Genomic DNA, 21,191 nt, shown 5'->3' with positions numbered 1-21,191 from the left:
CCAGCCCAGCCGCGAATTCCTTCCCAACATCCCATCCTGAGCTCCCCTTTCCCACTGGGAAGCCACTCCCTGCCTCCTGCCCCTCCATCCTTCATCCCAAATCCCAGCTCTCCTGGAGCCCCTTTAGGCTTGGGAAGCGGCTCCGAGGATTCCCTGGAGCTCAGGGTTTTCCTTGGAGCTGCATCCCACGGGATTTGCCTGCTGGGAACCCCAGCCTGGAGCCATCCCAGCAGCTCCCGAGGATCCCGGAATGGTTTTGGTGGGAAGGGACCTCAAATCCCATCCCGTTCCAACCCCGACACCTCGCACGATCCCGGGGTTCTCCAAGCCTCATCCAACCTTTCCCCGGACACAGAGCAGCCCCTTGGCTCCGTGCCACATTCCAACCGTTCCCGGAATTCCCGCAGGAGCGCCTGATGCTCTCCATCCTTCCCAAGCACGTGGCCGACGAGATGCTGAAGGACATGAAGAAGGACCCGAGCCAGAAGGAGCTGCAGCAGTTCAACACCATGTACATGTACCGGCACGAGAACGTCAGGTGGGGCCATTCCCAGAAAACCGGGAAAGATTCCCAAAACTCCCGGCTTTGCCGTCCTGGCTGGGAAATAAAAGAGGAATCGTTGACGGCCAAGCCAACGGGAAACGTCCACTTGGAGCGTTGCTCCGAGCCGAGTTTGTAGAGCGTCGTTTTCGTCTTATCCGAGGGTTTTTGGGTTTTTTTTGGGAAAGTGGGGATGGGAAAGTTGGGATTGAGGCGCCGGGTGTTGTTCCCGCAGCATCCTGTTCGCGGATATCGTGGGATTCACGCAGCTCTCCTCGTCCTGCAGCGCCCAGGAGCTGGTGAAGCTCCTCAACGAGCTCTTCGCGCGCTTCGACAAACTGGCGGCCGTGAGTGCTTCCCGGAATTCCCGGAATTCCACAAAAATCCGCCGTCCCGGGGTGGGGATGAGGAGGTTGAAGTGTGTGGGATGCTGGAGGCGCCCTGCCCTGATTGCTGGGAAAGGGGTCAGGAGAGGCGGGGAGGGGATGGAAAATCCGAGGGTTTGCGTTCCTGCCGGACGTCGGAGATTCCGCAGGCTGGGAATGGGATGGGGGTGGAGCGGGAGCCGCGGGATCACCGGGATGCCGCCGTTATTCCCAGAAACACCACCAGCTGCGGATCAAGATCCTGGGAGACTGCTACTACTGCATCTGCGGGCTGCCGGAATTCCGGGAGGACCACGCCGTGTGCTCCATCCGCATGGGGCTGGCCATGGTGGAGGCCATCTCGTAAGGCAGGGCGGGAACGGGAATGGGAATTGGGAGTGGGAATGGGAATGGGAGTGGGAATGGGAGTGGGGATGGGGGTGGGAGTGGGGGTGGGGGTGGGAATGGGGGTGGGAGTGGGAAGGGGAGTGGGAATGGGAGTGGGAATGGGAATGGGGATGGGAATGGGAGTGGGGGGTGGGAATGGGGGTGGGAATGGGAATGGAAATGGGAGTGGGAATGGGAATGGGATGGGAGTGGGAATGGGGTTGGGAATGGGAGTGGGGGATTGGAATGGGATGAGAATGGGAGTGGGAATGGGAGTAGGGGTGGGAATGGAAATGGGAATGGAGATGGGAGTGGGGATGGGAGTAGGGGTGGGAATGGAAACGGGGATGGGAGTGGGAATGGGGGTGGGATGGGAGTGGGGGATGGGGATGGGAACAAATGGGAATGACGATGGGAGCAGGAATGGGAATGGGAGCGGGAGCGGGGATGGGAGCGGGGGATGAGAAACGGTGCTGGGGCTGAATTAAAACACGGAGAGCGATCGGGGACAGTCGGGGCTGGGCTGAGGCCGGAGAAGGGCCGTGTTCCCTGAGGATTCCCCGCGCATTCCCCGCATTCCCTGTGGATTCCCTGCGGATTCCCCGCATTCCCTGCGGATTCCCCACATTCCCCGTGCATCCCCCGCATTCCCTGTGGATTCCCTGCAGATTCCCCACATTCCCCGTGGATTTCCCACATTCCCTGCGCATTCCCCGCATTCCCTGAGGACTCCCCATGGATTCCCCACATTCCCCACTGATTCCCCGTGGATTCCCTGCATTCCCTGAGAATTCCCCATGGATTCCCCACATTCCCCGCTGATTCCCCATGGACTCCCTGTGGATTCCCCACATTCCCCGCCGATTCCCCACATTCCCCGCGCATTCCCCGCATTCCCTGTGGATTCCCTGCAGATTCCCCACATTCCCCGCCGATTCCCCGCATTCCCTGAGGATTCCCCATGGATTCCCCACATTCCCCGCCGATTCCCCGCATTCCCTGAGGAGTCCCCATGGATTCCCCACATTCCCTGTGGATTCCCCGCATTCCCTGCAGATTCCCCGTGGACTCCCTTCATTCCCCGCCGATTCCCCACATTCCTTGAGGACTCCCCACATTCCCTGTGGATTCCCCGTGGATTCCCCGCCGATTCCCCACATTCCCCGCCGATTCCCCATGGATTCCCCACATTCCCCGCCGATTCCCCGTGGATTCCCCACATTCCCCGTGGATTCCCCGCGGATTCCCCACATTCCCCGCCAATTCCCCATGGATTCCCCACATTCCCCGCCGATTCCCCGCCGATTCCCCACATTCCCCGCCAATTCCCCGCGGATTCCCCACATTCCCCGCCGATTCCCCGCGGGTTCCCCGGCGTTCCCCGCGGATGTTCCGTGTCCCGCCGCAGCTCGGTGCGGGAGCAGACGCGCACGGCGGTGGACATGCGCGTGGGCGTGCACAGCGGCACCGTGCTGGGCGGCGTGCTGGGCCAGAAGCGCTGGCAGTACGACGTCTGGTCCACCGACGTCACCGTGGCCAACAAAATGGAAGCGGGCGGCATTCCCGGGTGAGCCTCCGCGGCGGGGCCGGGACGGGGTGGTGCCGGCGGCCGAGGTGGTGCCGGCGGCCGAGGTGACGCCGGTGGCACCGGCAGGCGGGTGCACATCTCGCAGAGCACCAGGGACTGCCTGAAGGGCGAGTTCGAGCTGGAGCCGGGCGAGGGCGGCTCCCGCTGTGAGTACCTGCGGGAGAAGGGCATCGTCACCTACCTCGTGGTGGTCCCCAAGCAGCCCCTGCGCAACGGCATCAACGGCGTGGTGAGTGGCACTGGGGACACTGGGGACACTGGGGACACCTGGGTGACCACGTCACTGACCTTGTCCCACACCGTGGTGAGTGGCACTGGGGACACTGGGGACACCTGGGTGACCACGTCACTGACCTTGTCCCACACCGTGGTGAGTGGCACTGGGGACACTGGGGACACCTGGGTGACCACGTCACTGACCTTGTCCCACACTGTGGTGAGTGGCACTGGGGACACTGGGGACACCTGGGTGACCATGTCACTGACCTTGTCCCACACCGTGGTGAGTGGCACCGGTGGCCCTGGGGACACTGGGGACACCTGGGTGACCATGTCACTGACCTCGTCCCACACCGTGGTGAGTGGCACTGGGGACACTGGGGACACCCGGGTGACCATGTCACTGACCTTGTCCCACACCGTGGTGAGTGGCACTGGGGACACTGGGGACACCCGGGTGACCATGTCACTGACCTTGTCCCACACCGTGGTGAGTGGCACTGGGGACACTGGGGACACTGGGGACACCTGGGTGACCACGTCACTGACCTTGTCCCACACCGTGGTGAGTGGCACTGGGGACACTGGGGACACTGGGGACACCTGGGTGACCACGTCACTGACCTTGTCCCACACCGTGGTGAGTGGCACTGGGGACACTGGGGACACCTGGGTGACCACGTCACTGACCTTGTCCCACACCGTGGTGAGTGGCACTGGGGACACTGGGGACACCTGGGTGACCACGTCACTGACCTTGTCCCACACTGTGGTGAGTGGCACTGGGGACACTGGGGACACCTGGGTGACCATGTCACTGACCTTGTCCCACACCGTGGTGAGTGGCACCGGTGGCCCTGGGGACACTGGGGACACCTGGGTGACCATGTCACTGACCTCGTCCCACACCGTGGTGAGTGGCACTGGGGACACTGGGGACACCCGGGTGACCATGTCACTGACCTTGTCCCACACCGTGGTGAGTGGCACTGGGGACACTGGGGACACCCGGGTGACCATGTCACTGACCTTGTCCCACACCGTGGTGAGTGGCACTGGGGACACTGGGGACACTGGGGACACCTGGGTGACCACGTCACTGACCTTGTCCCACACCGTGGTGAGTGGCACTGGGGACACTGGGGACACTGGGGACACCTGGGTGACCACGTCACTGACCTTGTCCCACACCGTGGTGAGTGGCACTGGGAGCACTGGGGACACTGGGGACACCTGGGTGACCACGTCACTGACCTTGTCCCACACCGTGGTGAGTGGCACTGGGGACACTGGGGACACTGGGGACACCTGGGTGACCACGTCACTGACCTTGTCCCACACCGTGGTGAGTGGCACTGGGGACACTGGGGACACTGGGGACACCTGGGTGACCACGTCACTGACCTTGTCCCACACCGTGGTGAGTGGCACTGGGGACACTGGGGACACTGGGGACACCCGGGTGACCACGTCACTGACCTTGTCCCACACCGTGGTGAGTGGCACTGGGGACACTGGGGACACCTGGGTGACCACGTCACTGACCTTGTCCCACACTGTGGTGAGTGGCACTGGGGACACTGGGGACACCTGGGTGACCACGTCACTGACCTTGTCCCACACCGTGGTGAGTGGCACTGGGGACACTGGGGACACTGGGGACACCTGGGTGACCACGTCACTGACCTTGTCCCACACCGTGGTGAGTGGCACTGGGGACACTGGGGACACTGGGGACACCTGGGTGACCACGTCACTGACCTTGTCCCACACCGTGGTGAGTGGCACTGGGGACACTGGGGACACTGGGGACACCCGGGTGACCACGTCACTGACCTTGTCCCACACCGTGGTGAGTGGCACTGGGGACACTGGGGACACCTGGGTGACCACGTCACTGACCTTGTCCCACACTGTGGTGAGTGGCACTGGGGACACTGGGGACACCTGGGTGACCACGTCACTGACCTTGTCCCACACCGTGGTGAGTGGCACTGGGGACACTGGGGACACCTGGGTGACCATGTCACTGACCTTGTCCCACACCGTGGTGAGTGGCACTGGGGACACTGGGGACACCTGGGTGACCATGTCACTGACCTTGTCCCACACCGTGGTGAGTGGCACTGGGGACACTGGGGACACCTGGGTGACCACGTCACTGACCTTGTCCCACACTGTGGTGAGTGGCACTGGGGACACTGGGGACACCTGGGTGACCATGTCACTGACCTTGTCCCACACCGTGGTGAGTGGCCCTGGGGACACTGGGGACACCTGGGTGACCACGTCACTGACCTTGTCCCACACTGTGGTGAGTGGCACTGGGGACACTGGGGACACTGGGGACACCTGGGTGACCACGTCACTGACCTTGTCCCACACCGTGGTGAGTGGCACTGGGGACACTGGGGACACTGGGGACACCTGGGTGACCACGTCACTGACCTTGTCCCACACCGTGGTGAGTGGCACTGGGGACACTGGGGACACTGGGGACACCCAGGTGACCATGTCACTGACCTTGTCCCACACCGTGGTGAGTGGCACTGGGGACACTGGGGACACTGGGGACACCTGGGTGACCATGTCACTGACCTTGTCCCACACCGTGGTGAGTGGCACTGGGGACACTGGGGACACCTGGGTGACCACGTCACTGACCTTGTCCCACACCATGGTGAGTGGCACTGGGGACACTGGGGACACTGGGGACACCTGGGTGACCACGTCACTGACCTTGTCCCACACCGTGGTGAGTGGCACTGGGGACACTGGGGACACTGGGGACACCCGGGTGACCACGTCACTGACCTTGTCCCACACCGTGGTGAGTGGCACTGGGAGCACTGGGGACACCTGGGTGACCACGTCACTGACCTTGTCCCACACCGTGGTGAGTGGCACTGGGGACACTGGGGACACTGGGGACACCTGGGTGACCACGTCACTGACCTTGTCCCACACCGTGGTGAGTGGCACTGGGGACACTGGGGACACCTGGGTGACCATGTCACTGACCTTGTCCCACACCGTGGTGAGTGGCACTGGGGACACTGGGGATACTGGGGACACCTGGGTGACCACGTCACTGACCTTGTCCCACACCGTGGTGAGTGGCACTGGGGACACTGGGGACACTGGGGACACCCGGGTGACCACGTCACTGACCTTGTCCCATGGCGTGGTGAGTGGCACTGGGAGCACTGGGGACACCTGGGTGACCATGTCACTGACCTTGTCCCACACTGTGGTGAGTGGCACTGGGGACACTGGGGACACCTGGGTGACCATGTCACTGACCTTGTCCCACACCATGGTGAGTGGCACTGGGGACACTGGGGACACTTGGGTGACCATGTCACTGACCTTGTCCCACACCATGGTGAGTGGCACTGGGGACACTGGGGACACCTGGGTGACCATGTCACTGACCTCATCCCACACCGTGGTGAGTGGCACTGGGGACACTGGGGACACTGGGGACACTGGGGACACCTGGGTGACCACGTCACTGACCTTGTCCCACACCGTGGTGAGTGGCACTGGGGACACTGGGGACACTGGGGACACCTGGGTGACCACGTCACTGACCTTGTCCCACACCGTGGTGAGTGGCACTGGGAGCACTGGGAGCACTGGGAGCACTGGGGACACGTGGGTGACCACGTCACTGACCTTGTCCCACACCGTGGTGAGTGGCACTGGGGACACTGGGGACACTGGGGACACCTGGGTGACCATGTCACTGACCTTGTCCCACACCGTGGTGAGTGGCACTGGGGACACTGGGGACACCTGGGTGACCACGTCACTGACTTGTCCCACACCGTGGTGAGTGGCACTGGGGACACTGGGGACACTGGGGACACTTGGGTGACCACGTCACTGACCTTGTCCCACACCGTGGTGAGTGGCACTGGGGACACTGGGGACACCTGGGTGACCACGTCACTGACCTTGTCCCACACCATGGTGAGTGGCACTGGGAGCACTGGGGACACTGGGGACACCTGGGTGACAACGTCACTGACCTTGTCCCACACCATGGTGAGTGGCACTGGGGACACTGGGGACACTGGGGACACCTGGGTGACCACGTCACTGACCTTGTCCCACACCGTGGTGAGTGGCACTGGGGACACTGGGGACACTGGGGACACCTGGGTGACCACGTCACTGACCTTGTCCCACACTGTGGTGCGTGGCACTGGGGACACTGGGGACACTGGGGACACCTGGGTGACCACGTCACTGACCTTGTCCCACACCATGGTGAGTGGCACTGGGAGCACTGGGGACACTGGGGACACCTGGGTGACAACGTCACTGACCTTGTCCCACACCGTGGTGAGTGGCACTGGGGATACTGGGGACACCTGGGTGACCATGTCACTGACCTTGTCCCACACCGTGGTGAGTGGCACTGGGGACACTGGGGACACTGGGGACACCTGGGTGACCATGTCACTGACCTTGTCCCACACCGTGGTGAGTGGCACTGGGGACACTGGGGACACCTGGGTGACCACGTCACTGACCTTGTCCCACACCGTGGTGAGTGGCACTGGGGACACTGGGGACACTGGGGACACCTGGGTGACCATGTCACTGACCTTGTCCCACACCGTGGTGAGTGGCACTGGGGACACTGGGGACACTGGGGACACCTGGGTGACCATGTCACTGACCTTGTCCCACACCGTGGTGAGTGGCACTGGGGACACTGGGGACACCTGGGTGACCACGTCACTGACTTGTCCCACACCGTGGTGAGTGGCACTGGGGACACTGGGGACACTGGGGACACCTGGGTGACCACATCACTGACCTTGTCCCACACCGTGGTGAGTGGCACTGGGGACACTGGGGACACTGGGGACACCCGGGTGACCACGTCACTGACCTTGTCCCACACCGTGGTGAGTGGCACTGGGGACACTGGGGACACTGGGGACACCTGGGTGACCACATCACTGACCTTGTCCCACACCGTGGTGAGTGGCACTGGGGACACTGGGGACACTGGGGACACCTGGGTGACCATGTCACTGACCTTGTCCCACACCGTGGTGAGTGGCACTGGGGACACTGGGGACACCTGGGTGACCACGTCACTGACCTTGTCCCACACCGTGGTGAGTGGCACTGGGAGCACTGGGAGCACTGGGGACACCTGGGTGACCACGTCACTGACCTTGTCCCACACCGTGGTGAGTGGCACTGGGGACACTGGGGACACCTGGGTGACCACATCACTGACCTTGTCCCACACCGTGGTGAGTGGCACTGGGAGCACTGGGAGCACTGGGGACACGTGGGTGACCATGTCACTGACCTTGTCCCACACCGTGGTGAGTGGCACTGGGGACACTGGGGACACCTGGGTGACCATGTCACTGACCTTGTCCCACACCGTGGTGAGTGGCACTGGGGACACTGGGGACACTGGGGACACCTGGGTGACCACATCACTGACCTTGTCCCACACCGTGGTGAGTGGCACTGGGGACACTGGGGACACCTGGGTGACCACGTCACTGACCTTGTCCCACACCATGGTGAGTGGCACTGGGGACACTGGGGACACTGGGGACACCTGGGTGACCACGTCACTGACCTTGTCCCACACCGTGGTGAGTGGCACTGGGGACACTGGGGACACTGGGGACACCCGGGTGACCACGTCACTGACCTTGTCCCACACCGTGGTGAGTGGCACTGGGAGCACTGGGGACACCTGGGTGACCACGTCACTGACCTTGTCCCACACCGTGGTGAGTGGCACTGGGGACACTGGGGACACTGGGGACACCTGGGTGACCACGTCACTGACCTTGTCCCACACCGTGGTGAGTGGCACTGGGGACACTGGGGACACTGGGGACACCTGGGTGACCACGTCACTGACCTTGTCCCACACCGTGGTGAGTGGCACTGGGGACACTGGGGACACTGGGGACACCCGGGTGACCACGTCACTGACCTTGTCCCACACCGTGGTGAGTGGCACTGGGAGCACTGGGGACACCTGGGTGACCACGTCACTGACCTTGTCCCACACCGTGGTGAGTGGCACTGGGGACACTGGGGACACTGGGGACACCTGGGTGACCACGTCACTGACCTTGTCCCACACCGTGGTGAGTGGCACTGGGGACACTGGGGACACTGGGGACACCTGGGTGACCACGTCACTGACCTTGTCCCACACCGTGGTGAGTGGCACTGGGGACACTGGGGACACTGGGGACACCCGGGTGACCACGTCACTGACCTTGTCCCATGGCGTGGTGAGTGGCACTGGGAGCACTGGGGACACCTGGGTGACCATGTCACTGACCTTGTCCCACACCATGGTGAGTGGCACTGGGGACACTGGGGACACCTGGGTGACCATGTCACTGACCTTGTCCCACACCATGGTGAGTGGCACTGGGGACACTGGGGACACTTGGGTGACCATGTCACTGACCTTGTCCCACACCATGGTGAGTGGCACTGGGGACACTGGGGACACCTGGGTGACCATGTCACTGACCTCATCCCACACCGTGGTGAGTGGCACTGGGGACACTGGGGACACTGGGGACACTGGGGACACCTGGGTGACCACGTCACTGACCTTGTCCCACACCGTGGTGAGTGGCCCTGGGGACACTGGGGACACTGGGGACACCTGGGTGACCACGTCACTGACCTTGTCCCACACCGTGGTGAGTGGCACTGGGAGCACTGGGAGCACTGGGAGCACTGGGGACACGTGGGTGACCACGTCACTGACCTTGTCCCACACCGTGGTGAGTGGCACTGGGGACACTGGGGACACTGGGGACACCTGGGTGACCATGTCACTGACCTTGTCCCACACCGTGGTGAGTGGCACTGGGGACACTGGGGACACCTGGGTGACCACGTCACTGACTTGTCCCACACCGTGGTGAGTGGCACTGGGGACACTGGGGACACTGGGGACACTTGGGTGACCACGTCACTGACCTTGTCCCACACCGTGGTGAGTGGCACTGGGGACACTGGGGACACCTGGGTGACCACGTCACTGACCTTGTCCCACACCATGGTGAGTGGCACTGGGAGCACTGGGGACACTGGGGACACCTGGGTGACAACGTCACTGACCTTGTCCCACACCATGGTGAGTGGCACTGGGGACACTGGGGACACTGGGGACACCTGGGTGACCACATCACTGACCTTGTCCCACACCGTGGTGAGTGGCACTGGGGACACTGGGGACACTGGGGACACCTGGGTGACCATGTCACTGACCTTGTCCCACACCGTGGTGAGTGGCACTGGGGACACTGGGGACACTGGGGACACCTGGGTGACCACGTCACTGACCTTGTCCCACACCGTGGTGAGTGGCACTGGGGACACTGGGGACACTGGGGACACCTGGGTGACCACGTCACTGACCTTGTCCCACACTGTGGTGCGTGGCACTGGGGACACTGGGGACACTGGGGACACCTGGGTGACCACGTCACTGACCTTGTCCCACACCATGGTGAGTGGCACTGGGAGCACTGGGGACACTGGGGACACCTGGGTGACAACGTCACTGACCTTGTCCCACACCGTGGTGAGTGGCACTGGGGATACTGGGGACACCTGGGTGACCATGTCACTGACCTTGTCCCACACCGTGGTGAGTGGCACTGGGGACACTGGGGACACCTGGGTGACCACGTCACTGACCTTGTCCCACACCGTGGTGAGTGGCACTGGGGACACTGGGGACACTGGGGACACCTGGGTGACCATGTCACTGACCTTGTCCCACACCGTGGTGAGTGGCACTGGGGACACTGGGGACACTGGGGACACCTGGGTGACCATGTCACTGACCTTGTCCCACACCGTGGTGAGTGGCACTGGGGACACTGGGGACACCTGGGTGACCACGTCACTGACTTGTCCCACACCGTGGTGAGTGGCACTGGGGACACTGGGGACACTGGGGACACTTGGGTGACCACGTCACTGACCTTGTCCCACACCGTGGTGAGTGGCACTGGGGACACTGGGGACACCTGGGTGACCACGTCACTGACCTTGTCCCACACCATGGTGAGTGGCACTGGGAGCACTGGGGACACTGGGGACACCTGGGTGACAACGTCACTGACCTTGTCCCACACCGTGGTGAGTGGCACTGGGGACACTGGGGACACTGGGGACACCTGGGTGACCATGTCACTGACCTTGTCGCACACCGTGGTGAGTGGCACTGGGGACACTGGGGACACCCGGGTGACCACGTCACTGACCTTGTCCCACACCGTGGTGAGTGGCACTGGGGACACTGGGGACACCTGGGTGACCACGTCACTGACCTTGTCCCACACCGTGGTGAGTGGCACTGGGGACACTGGGGACACTGGGGACACCTGGGTGACCACGTCACTGACCTTGTCCCACACCATGGTGAGTGGCACTGGGAGCACTGGGGACACTGGGGACACCTGGGTGACCATGTCACTGACCTTGTCCCACACCGTGGTGAGTGGCACTGGGGACACTGGGGACACCTGGGTGACCACGTCACTGACCTTGTCCCACACCGTGGTGAGTGGCACTGGGGACACTGGGGACACTGGGGACACCTGGGTGACCATGTCACTGACCTTGTCCCACACCGTGGTGAGTGGCACTGGGGACACTGGGGACACTGGGGACACCTGGGTGACCATGTCACTGACCTTGTCCCACACTGTGGTGAGTGGCACTGGGGACACCTGGGTGACCACGTCACTGACCTCGTCCCACACCGTGGTGAGTGGCACCGGTGGCCCTGGGGACACCCACCGTGCCCGTGTCCCCCCGCAGAAGCTGTCGCTGACCTCGTCCCACGGCGTGTCCCCACCGCCGGTCACCGGCACGGAGCGCAACGGGAGCCTCAGCCTGAGCCCGGAGGATCCCGAGGATCCCGAGGCGGGCAGGAGGAGGAATTCCCTGGAGCTCGGCGACGAGGACGGAGAGGTACAGCCCGTTCCCCGAACCCCTGCCCCATGCAGAGCCGCCACCGGCGCCCCCACGGCGACCCTTCGGCACCGCAGGCGGTGAATCCGTCCTTCCCCAACCCGCGGCGGCGGCTGCGGCTGCGGGACCTGGCGGAGCGCGTGGCGGGCGCGGCGCAGAACGAGCAGGAGCTCAACCAGCTGCTCAACGAGGCGCTGCTGGAACGCGAGTCCATCCAGGCGTGAGTGCTCCCGGCGCTTCCCCGGCGCTTCGCCGGCGCTTCGCCGGCGCTGACGGGCGCCGCGTCCGGCAGGCTCAAGGGCAAGAGCACCTTCCGGCTCTCCATGCGCTTCATCGACCCCGACATGGAGACGCGCTACTCCGTGGAGAAGGAGAAGCAGAGCGGCGCCGCCTTCAGCTGCTCCTGTGTCGTCCTCTTCTTCACCGCCCTGGTGGAGGCCGTCATCGACCCCTGGTAGGGTGGGCACGCCTGGGCACGGGTGGCACCGCGCCGCGCTCGGCGCCGAAGCCTCACCGGCGACCTTGGCGGGGCTTTTGGGCAGGTTGGTGACCAACTACGTGACCTTCGTGGTGGGGGAGGTGCTGCTGCTCGTCCTCACCCTCTGCTCCTTGGCCGCTATCTTCCCGCGGGTGAGACGGGATGTGCCGGTGGCCCGTTGGGGATGTCAGGTTGCCGTGTCCTGCCCGCTGACCCCTCCCTTGCCCTGTCCCTGCAGGTCTTCCCCAAAAAACTGGTGGCCTTCTCCACCTGGATCGACCGCACGCGCTGGGCGCGCAACACCTGGGCCATGGCCGCCATCGCCATCGTCACCGCGGCCGACATCGTGGACATGGTGAGCCCCGCGCTGGCCCGCGGGTGGCCGCCCTGTCCCCGCGCTCGCCCCGGCCTCGTGTCCCCAGCATGGCTGCCGTGGGGACCACGGGGGCGCGGTGGCCAACGGGACATCGGGGCCACCGTGGGGTGGTGGCTACGAGGAGCAGCCCAGATATGACAGCTCCATTGCTCTGGTGGCCATGGTGGCCACCATGTGCCCAGCTCAGCTGCCGTGGGGACCATGCCCAGGTGCGGTGGCCAACGGGACATTGGGGCCACCATGGGGTGGTGGCTGTGAGGGGCAGCCCAGGTATTACAGCTCCATAGCCCTGGTGGCCATGGTGGCCACTGTGTCCCCATGTCCCCAGCTTGGCCATCATGGGGACTGCGGGGTGGTGGCCACCAGGACATCGGGGCCACTGTGGGGTGGTGGCTGTGAGGAGCAGCCCAGGTATTACAGCTCCATCACCCTGGTGGCCATAGTGGTCACAGTGGCCACCATGCCCCAGCTTGGCTGCCACGGGAACTGCGGGGTAGTGACCAATGGGACATCGGGGCCACCGTGGGGTGGTGGCTACGAGGAGCAGCCAAATACTGCAGCTCCATAGCCCTGGTGGCCATGGCGCTCATGGTGGCCACCATGTGCCCAGCTCAGCTGCCATGGGGACCATGGTGGCGCGGTGGCCAACGGGACATCGAGGCCACCGTGGGGTGGTGGCTGCGAGGAGCAGCCCAGATATGACAGCTCCATTGCTCTGGTGGCCATGGTGGCCACCATGTGCCCAGCTCAGCTACCACGGGGACCATGCCCAGGTGGCCAGTGGGACACCGGGGCCACCTCGAGGTGGTGGCTGCGAGGAGCAGCCCAGATATCACATCTCCATCGCCCTGGTGGCCATGGTGGCCACTGTGTTCCCGTGTCGCCATGTGCCCAGCTCAGCTACCACGGGGACCATGCCCAGGTGGCCAACGGGACACCGGGGCCACCTCGAGGTGGCGGCTGCGAGGAGCAGCCCAGATATCCCATCTCCATCGCCCTGGTGGCCACCGCGTCCCCGTGCTGACCCCACCCTCCCGCCCCCAGCTCGGCTGCCGACGCGACCGCGGGCTGGCCACCAACGGGACGTCGGGGCCGCCGCGGGGCGGCGGCTGTGCGGAGCAGCCCAAGTACTACAGCTACATCGCCCTGCTGGCCCTGGTGGCCACCGTGATGCTGGTCCAGGTGAGCCACATGGTCAAGCTGACCCTCATGGTGCTCATCACCGCCGCCACCGGCGCCGTCAACTTCTCCGCCTGGGAGCCCATCTTCGACCAGTACGACCGGCGGCGGGGCCAGCACAGCTCGTAAGGGGGGCCGGGGCCGGGAGGGGCCGGGAGGGGCCGGGGCCGGGGCCGGGGCTGGAGCCCGTCCGGCTGTGCCGTCGCTGCCGGCAGGTCCGTGCTGGTGCCCTCCAAGTATTCCATGACCGCCATGATCGTCGTGGTGATGCTCAGCTTCTACTACTTCTCCCGGCACGTGAGTGGCTGCCGGCGCCCCTGCCCTGCCCCTCCTTTTTCCTGCCCTTTTCCTCCTTTTTCCTGCCCTTTTCCTCCTTTTCCCTTCCCTTTTCCTCCTTTTCCCTGCCCTTTTCCTCCTTTTTCCTCCCCTTTTCCTTCTTTTTCCTTCCCTTTTCCTCCTTTTTCCTGCCCTTCCCCTCCCTTTTTCTCCTTTTTCTTCCCCTTCCCTTTTCTTCCTTTTTCCTGCCCTTCCCTTTCCTTCTTTTTCCTTTCCTTTTCCTTCTTTTTTCCTGCCCTTCCCTTTCCTTCTTTTTCCTTTCCTTTTCCTTCTTTTTTCCTGCCCTTCCCTTTCCTTCTTTTTCCTTTCCTTTTCCTTCTTTTTCCTTTCCTTTTCCTTCTTTTTCCTGCCCTTCCCTTCCCCTTTCCTTTTTCTTCCCCTTTCCTCCCTTTTCCTCCTTTTTCCTGCCTTTCCCTTTTCCTTCTTTTTCCTTCCCTTTTCCTGCCCTTCCCTTTTCTTTTTCCTTCCCCTTTCCTTCTTTTTCTTCCCCTTCCCTTTTCCTCCTTTTTCCTGCCCTTTTCCTCCTTTTTCCTGCCCTTTTCCCTTCCCTTTTCCTGCCCTTTTCCCTTCCCTTTTCCTCCTTTTCCCTTCCCTTTTCCTCCTTTTTCCTGCCCTTTTCCCTTCCCTTTTCCTCCTTTTCCCTTCCCTTTTCCTCCTTTTCCCTTCCCTTTTCCTCCTTTTCCCTGCCCTTTTCCTGCCCTTTTCCTCCTTTTCCCTTCCCTTTTCCTTCTTTTTCCTCCCCTTTTCCTCCTTTTTCCTGCCCTTTTCCTCCTTTTTCCTGCCCTTCCCCTCCCTTTTTCTCCTTTTTCTTCCCCTTCCCTTTTCTTCCTTTTTCCTGCCCTTCCCTTTTCTTCTTTTTTCCTGCCCTTCCCTTTCCTTCTTTTTCCTTCCCTTTTCCTTCTTTTTCCTGCCCTTCCCTTCCCCTTTCCTTTTTCTTCCCCTTTCCTCCCTTTTCCTCCTTTTTCCTGCCTTTCCCTTTTCCTTCTTTTTCCTTCCCTTTTCCTGCCCTTCCCTTTTCTTTTTCCTTCCCCTTTCCTTCTTTTTCTTCCCCTTCCCTTTTCCTCCTTTTTCCTGCCCTTTTCCTCCTTTTTCCTGCCCTTTTCCTTCCCTTTTCCTCCTTTTTCCTTCCCTTTTCCTCCTTTTTCCTTCCCTTTTCCTTCTTTTTCCTGCCCTGCCCTTCCCTTCCCTTCCCTTTTTCTTCCCCTTTCCTTCTTTTTCTTCCCCTTCCTTTCCCTTTTCTTCCTTTTTCCTGCCCTTCCCTTTCCTTCTTTTTCCTTCCCTTTTCTTCCTTTTTCTTCCCCTTCCCTTTTCCTCCTTTCCCCTTCCCTTTTCCTCCTTTCCCCTTCCCTTTTCCTCCTTTTTCCTGTCCTTCCCTTTTTCTTTTTCCTGCCCTTCCCTTCCTTTTTCCTCCTTTCTCCTGCCCTTCCCTTCCCTTTTCCTTCTTTTACCTTCCCTTTTCCTTTTTCTTCTCCTTTCCTCCCTTTTCCTCCTTTTTCTTGTCCTTCCCTTTTCCTTCTTCTTCCCCTTCCTTTTTCCTCCTTTTTCCTTCCCTTCCCTTTTCCTCCTTTTTCTTCCCCTTTCCTTCCTTTTCCTCCTATTACCTTGTTTCCTCCGTTTTCCTCTTTTCCTCCTTTCTTCTCCTTTTTCCTCTCCCCTTCCTCCTTTTTCTTCCCTTTTTCTCCCCATTCCTCCCCCTTTCTCCCTTTTCCCTTCCCTAAATCCCTTCCCTTCCCTAAATCCCTTCCCTTCCCTGATTCCTTGGAAGCTCCACGATCCCGGGATTTATCCCAGGCCCATCCCCAGCATCTCCATCTCCTCTCCAAGGAAACCCCCCAAGGTTTTTTCCAGCCCCCCCCCACCCCAAATCTGGGAACATCCCCATCCCGTTCCATTCCCAACGTGGCCGTGAGGCTCCCGCTCCCACCTCGGAGCCGTTCTCATCCCGAATTACGGCTTCACCTCATCCCAAACCCTTCTCCCAGGCTGTCCCCGCGATCCCAGCGTGGCTGGAACTGGGAACGCAGCCACATTCCCACCATGAATTCCCAGGTGGAAAAGCTGGCCAGGACCCTTTTCCTGTGGAAGATCGACGTCCACGACCAGAAGGAGCGCGTGTCCGAGATGCGCCGCTGGAACGAGGCCCTGGTGGCCAACATGCTCCCGGAGCACGTGGCCCGCCACTTCCTGGGCTCCAAAAAGCGGGATGAGGTCGGTATTCCCACATTCCCGGGCTCTTCCCACCTCCGGATCCAACGGTTTCGCCATAAATTCCGGACGAGCGCCTTTGGGGAGGAGCCGCGGACGGGTCGGGATTTGCCGGAGGCGCCGGCGCGCTCCGTGGGCGCGTTCCCGGCTCTCGGGGACGTTCCCGGCGCGCTTCCGTGGGCACGTTCCCGGCTCCCGGCCACATTCCCGGCGCCTTTCCCAGGAGCTCTACAGCCAAACCTACGAGGAGATCGGCGTCATGTTCGCCTCCCTTCCCAACTTCGCCGACTTCTACACGGAGGAGAGCATCAACAACGGCGGCATCGAGTGCCTGCGCTTCCTCAACGAGATCATCTCCGACTTCGACGCGGTGAGCCGGGACGGGATCCACCGCGGCCATTCCCTGCCATTCCCGCCGACCTTCCCGTCCCGCTCCCGCCGGGATGCGCCGCCATCCCACGTTTCGTGTCCGTGCCCAGCTCCTGGATGAGCCCCAGTTCCGCTGCATCACCAAGATCAAGACCATCGGCAGTACCTACATGGCCGCCTCCGGAGTGACGCCCGACGCCGGCGCCAACGGATTCGGTGCCAAGGTCAGGGCAGGATCCGGCTGTGGGAAGCTGCTGGGGATTCGGGGCTCGGTCCCTTCCTGCTTCTCCCCATCCCTGTGTCCCATCCCAGTGTCCCATCTCCCTGTCCTCATCCCTGGATCCCATCCTCATGGCCCATCTCCATGTCCCCATCTCCATGTCCCATCCCAGTGTCCCATCCCCGTGTCCCATCCCCATGTCCCATCCCCATCCTCATCCCTGGATCCCATCCCAGTGTCCCATCCCCGTATCCCATCTCCCTGTCCCTATCCCCATTTCCCATCTCCATTTCCCATCCCCGTGTCCCATCTCCCTGTCCCCATCCCCATGTCCCATCCCAGTGTCCCATCCCTGCGTCCCATCCCCATGTCCCATCCCCATCCTCATCCCTGGATCCCATCCCTGTGTCCCATCTCCCTGTCCCATCCCAGTGTCCCATCCCCATTTCCCATCTCCCTGTCCCCATCCCCATGTCCCATCCCAGTGTCCCATCCCAGTGTCCCATCTCCATGTCCCATCCCCATTTCCCATCTCCCTGTCCCCATCCCCATGTCCCATCTCCATGTCCCATCCCCGTGTCCCATCTCCATGTCCCCATCCCAGTGTCCCATCCCCGTGTCCCATCTCCATGTCCCCATCCCCATGTCCCATCTCCATGTCCCCATCCCAGTGTCCCATCCCCGTGTCCCATCCCAGTGTCCCATCCCTGTCCCATCTCCATGTCCCATCTCCATGTCCCATCTCCCTGTCCCATCCCCGTGTCCCCATCCCCGTGTCCCCATCCCAGTGTCCCCATCCCCGTGTCCCATCTCCCTGTCCCATCTCCCTGTCCCATCCCCATTTCCCATCTCCCTGTCCCCATCCCCGTGTCCCATCTCCATTTCCCATCCCCATGTCCCATCCCTGCGTCCCATCCCCATGTCCCATCCCCGTCCTCATCCCTGGATCCCATCCCTGTGTCCCATCTCCCTGTCCCCATCCCCGTGTCCCATCTCCATCTCCCCATCCCCATGTCCCATCCCAGTGTCCCATCTCCATGTCCCATCTCCCTGTCCCATCCCAGTGTCCCCATCCCAGTGTCCCATCTCCATGTCCCATCTCCCTGTCCCATCCCAGTGTCCCCATCCCAGTGTCCCATCTCCATGTCCCATCTCCCTGTCCCCATCCCCATTTCCCATCTCCCTGTCCCCATCCCCATGTCCCATCTCCATGTCCCATCTCCCTGTCCCCATCCCCATGTCCCATCTCCATGTCCCATCTCCCTGTCCCCATCCCAGTGTCCCCATCCCCGTGTCCCATCCCAGTGTCCCATCTCCATGTCCCCATCCCCATGTCCCATCCCAGTGTCCCATCCCAGTGTCCCTATCCCAGTGTCCCATCTCCCTGTCCCCATCCCAGTGTCCCATCTCCATGTCCCATCCCAGTGTCCCATCCCAGTGTCCCATCCCAGTGTCCCATCCCAGTGTCCCATCTCCCCGTCCCCATCCCCGCGTCCCATTCCCCATCTCCCCCGGCCCGGCAACGCCGGGAAAAGGCAGGAAAGGGCTGATTCCCGGCATTTCCGCGCAGAAGGAGCTGTCGGAGAAGGAGCGCTGGCAGCACTTGGCCGACCTGGCCGACTTCGCCTTGGCCATGAAGGTGACGCTGATGAACATCAACTACCAGTCCTTCAACAACTTCATGCTCCGCATAGGCAAGTCCGGGAATGCCGGGAATGCCGGGAATTCCGGGATACCTCCGCGTGCCCCGGTGCCATCGGCGCGTGCTCCGCGCAGGGATGAACAAGGGCGCGGTGCTGGCCGGGGTCATCGGCGCCCGCAAGCCCCACTACGACATCTGGGGCAACACGGTCAACGTGGCCAGCAGGATGGAATCCACCGGAGTCATGGGGAACATCCAGGTGGGATCACGGCGGGAGCGGCGATCCGGGGGCGTGGAGCGCTCGGAACGGCCCAGGCTCGGGGGTGGGAAGGGGAAAGCCGGGCTTGGGAATGCCAGGGAAAGGCTGGGGATGGATGAGGAGCTGCTCCGAGGTGGGAAAGGCGTGGAATGGTGGGATGGGTTGGGTTCGTTCCAGCTCGGACTCCGTCCCCTATCCCAGGGTGGTCCGAGCTTTCCCTGGACACTGCCAGGGATCTGGGAATTCTCTGGGAATTCCAGCGCAGCCGGGAATCCCTTCCCAAGATCCCAGCCCGAGCTGCCCTTTCCCAGGGAAATCCCTCCATTCCCGCCTCTCCCAGCCTGCCATTGGATCCAGCCCCATCCCGACTCCTCTGCGGGAAGGAATTCCGGCCTCCAGGCCCTTCCCTGGCAATCTCGGCACTCCAGGAAGGCTCTCCCTTCCCTTTCCCATGCCCGACTTCCAGAAAAACCCCTGGCCATGGATTCGGAGCCTCCTGGATCCCAGAATCCCGGAATGCTTTGGCTGGGATCCACGCAGCTTCAATCCCATCCCATTCCAAGGCCGGCACCTCCCCCGATGATCCCAGGCTGCTCCAGCCTTTCCTTGGGCACTGCCAGGGATCCGGGCATTCCCTGGGAATTCCAGCCCAGCTCGTGCCAGGGAAAAATCCCTTCCTAAACTCAGCCCCCCCTCGCCTGCGCTGGGATCCGGCCGTTGTTCCCAGCGGGGTTTTTCCCCGCTCCCATCCCAGGAAAGATTCCCGGTATCCCGGCGTCTCCGCTTTTCCCGCAGGTGGTGGAGGAGACGCACCTGATCCTGAAGGAATACGGATTCCGCTTCGTCCGGCGCGGCGCCGTCTACGTCAAGGGCAAAGGGGAGCTCCTCACCTTCTTCCTGAAGGGCCGGGAAAAACCGGGATCGTTCCTCGGAGCCGCCGCCGTTCCCTTGCCCCACCAGGTGCTGGAGAATTCCTGAGGATCCGCCGGCACCACGGAAAACCCCTCGGGAATGCGGGATCCGGAAGCCAAGGCCTTGGCACGGACCCTTCCCGGAGGTTTCGGGGGGATTGGATTCCGTGGGCAAGAGGGAAACGCGGATCCGGCTCCGGGGGCGGCGCCGCCGGCTTTTCCCGGGGTTTTCCGGGAGGAAGCGCCGCGGGACAGCGGGACTTGGAGTGGCGGCAGCAATTCCAGGAGATCCAAACTCAGGGATGGTTGGGAAGACTCCGCGTCTCTTCCGGGAGCGGGAGCAAATCCGGGATTTGCTGGGAATTGCCCCCGGATTCCTCCCGAAGCACGGCAGGGAGGAGCTGGGAGAGCTCGGATCCGCCTTGGATTTGGGGAAGAAGGGACGGGAATTGTGCGTTCCAGACCCGGGAATTCCATCGGAGAACCGATGGATTTCCATTCGGGATCGGCGGCGTCGGGAACGGCGCCCATGGAATGAGGGCAGCCGGGGGCATTCCCGGAGTCGGGATCGCTTTGAATAGAAGGAGTGGAATTCCAAAGCCTGATTCCCATTTGCCGGCCTGCTCTGGTCCAGGGATAACGGGAGCGGCTCCAGCGCTTCTCCGAGGGGGCCTCGGGTTTGGAGGGATCCCGGAATCTTTGGGTGGGATCCACGGAGCTTCAATCCCATCCCATCCCGACCCCACGGTGATCCCAGGCTGCTCCAGCCTTTCCCTGGATGCTCCCAGGGATTCTCTGGGAATTCCAGCCCAGCCGGGAATCCCTTCCCAAGATCCCAGCCCGAGCTGCCCTTTCCCAGGGAAATCCCTCCATTCCCGCCTCTCCCAGCCTGCCATTGGATCCAGCCCCATCCCGACTCCTCTCTCAGGAATTTTGGGAATAAGGGGGTTCTCTGGGAATCTCGGACTTCAGGAAGGGTCTCCCTTCCCTTTTCCTCCCTTTTATATCCCCCAAATCCCATAAAAATCCCTCAGGATGCATTCTGAGTATCCTTGATCCCAGAATTCCAGACTGGTTTGGGTGGGATCCACGGAGCTGCAATCCCATCCC

General features: G+C 62.3%; 1 protein-coding gene across 2 annotated transcripts in view; it reads left to right on the top strand.

Moving 5' to 3' along the window:
* The window catches only part of ADCY3 (adenylate cyclase 3), a 34,702-nt gene extending 14,080 nt beyond the window's left edge, over nucleotides 1–20,622 (top strand). The window contains exons 3-20 of one of the 2 annotated variants that reach the window (XM_082276627.1): nucleotides 408–538; nucleotides 777–888; nucleotides 1,142–1,269; nucleotides 2,702–2,860; nucleotides 2,948–3,110; nucleotides 11,954–12,106; nucleotides 12,184–12,326; nucleotides 12,399–12,560; nucleotides 12,649–12,736; nucleotides 12,823–12,939; nucleotides 14,005–14,264; nucleotides 14,355–14,436; nucleotides 16,525–16,683; nucleotides 16,904–17,050; nucleotides 17,160–17,273; nucleotides 18,840–18,963; nucleotides 19,046–19,170; nucleotides 19,966–20,622. In XM_082276627.1, the coding sequence (XP_082132753.1) occupies nucleotides 408–538; nucleotides 777–888; nucleotides 1,142–1,269; nucleotides 2,702–2,860; nucleotides 2,948–3,110; nucleotides 11,954–12,106; nucleotides 12,184–12,326; nucleotides 12,399–12,560; nucleotides 12,649–12,736; nucleotides 12,823–12,939; nucleotides 14,005–14,264; nucleotides 14,355–14,436; nucleotides 16,525–16,683; nucleotides 16,904–17,050; nucleotides 17,160–17,273; nucleotides 18,840–18,963; nucleotides 19,046–19,170; nucleotides 19,966–20,148 (2,550 nt within the window). In that variant the 3' untranslated portion in view covers nucleotides 20,149–20,622. Of the gene's footprint in view, nucleotides 1–407; nucleotides 539–776; nucleotides 889–1,141; nucleotides 1,270–2,701; nucleotides 2,861–2,947; nucleotides 3,111–11,953; nucleotides 12,107–12,183; nucleotides 12,327–12,398; nucleotides 12,561–12,648; nucleotides 12,737–12,822; nucleotides 12,940–14,004; nucleotides 14,265–14,354; nucleotides 14,437–16,524; nucleotides 16,684–16,903; nucleotides 17,051–17,159; nucleotides 17,274–18,839; nucleotides 18,964–19,045; nucleotides 19,171–19,965 lie in introns of those variants that run through there. The other variant, XM_082276628.1, reaches the window with a different exon arrangement.
* The last annotated feature ends 569 nt before the right edge of the window (nucleotides 20,623–21,191 follow it).

This window comes from Coloeus monedula (genome assembly GCF_965178545.1).
Source record: "Coloeus monedula genome assembly, chromosome: 2".
NCBI lineage: Eukaryota > Metazoa > Chordata > Aves > Passeriformes > Corvidae > Coloeus > Coloeus monedula.
This window is presented reverse-complemented; position numbering and strand designations above follow the sequence as displayed.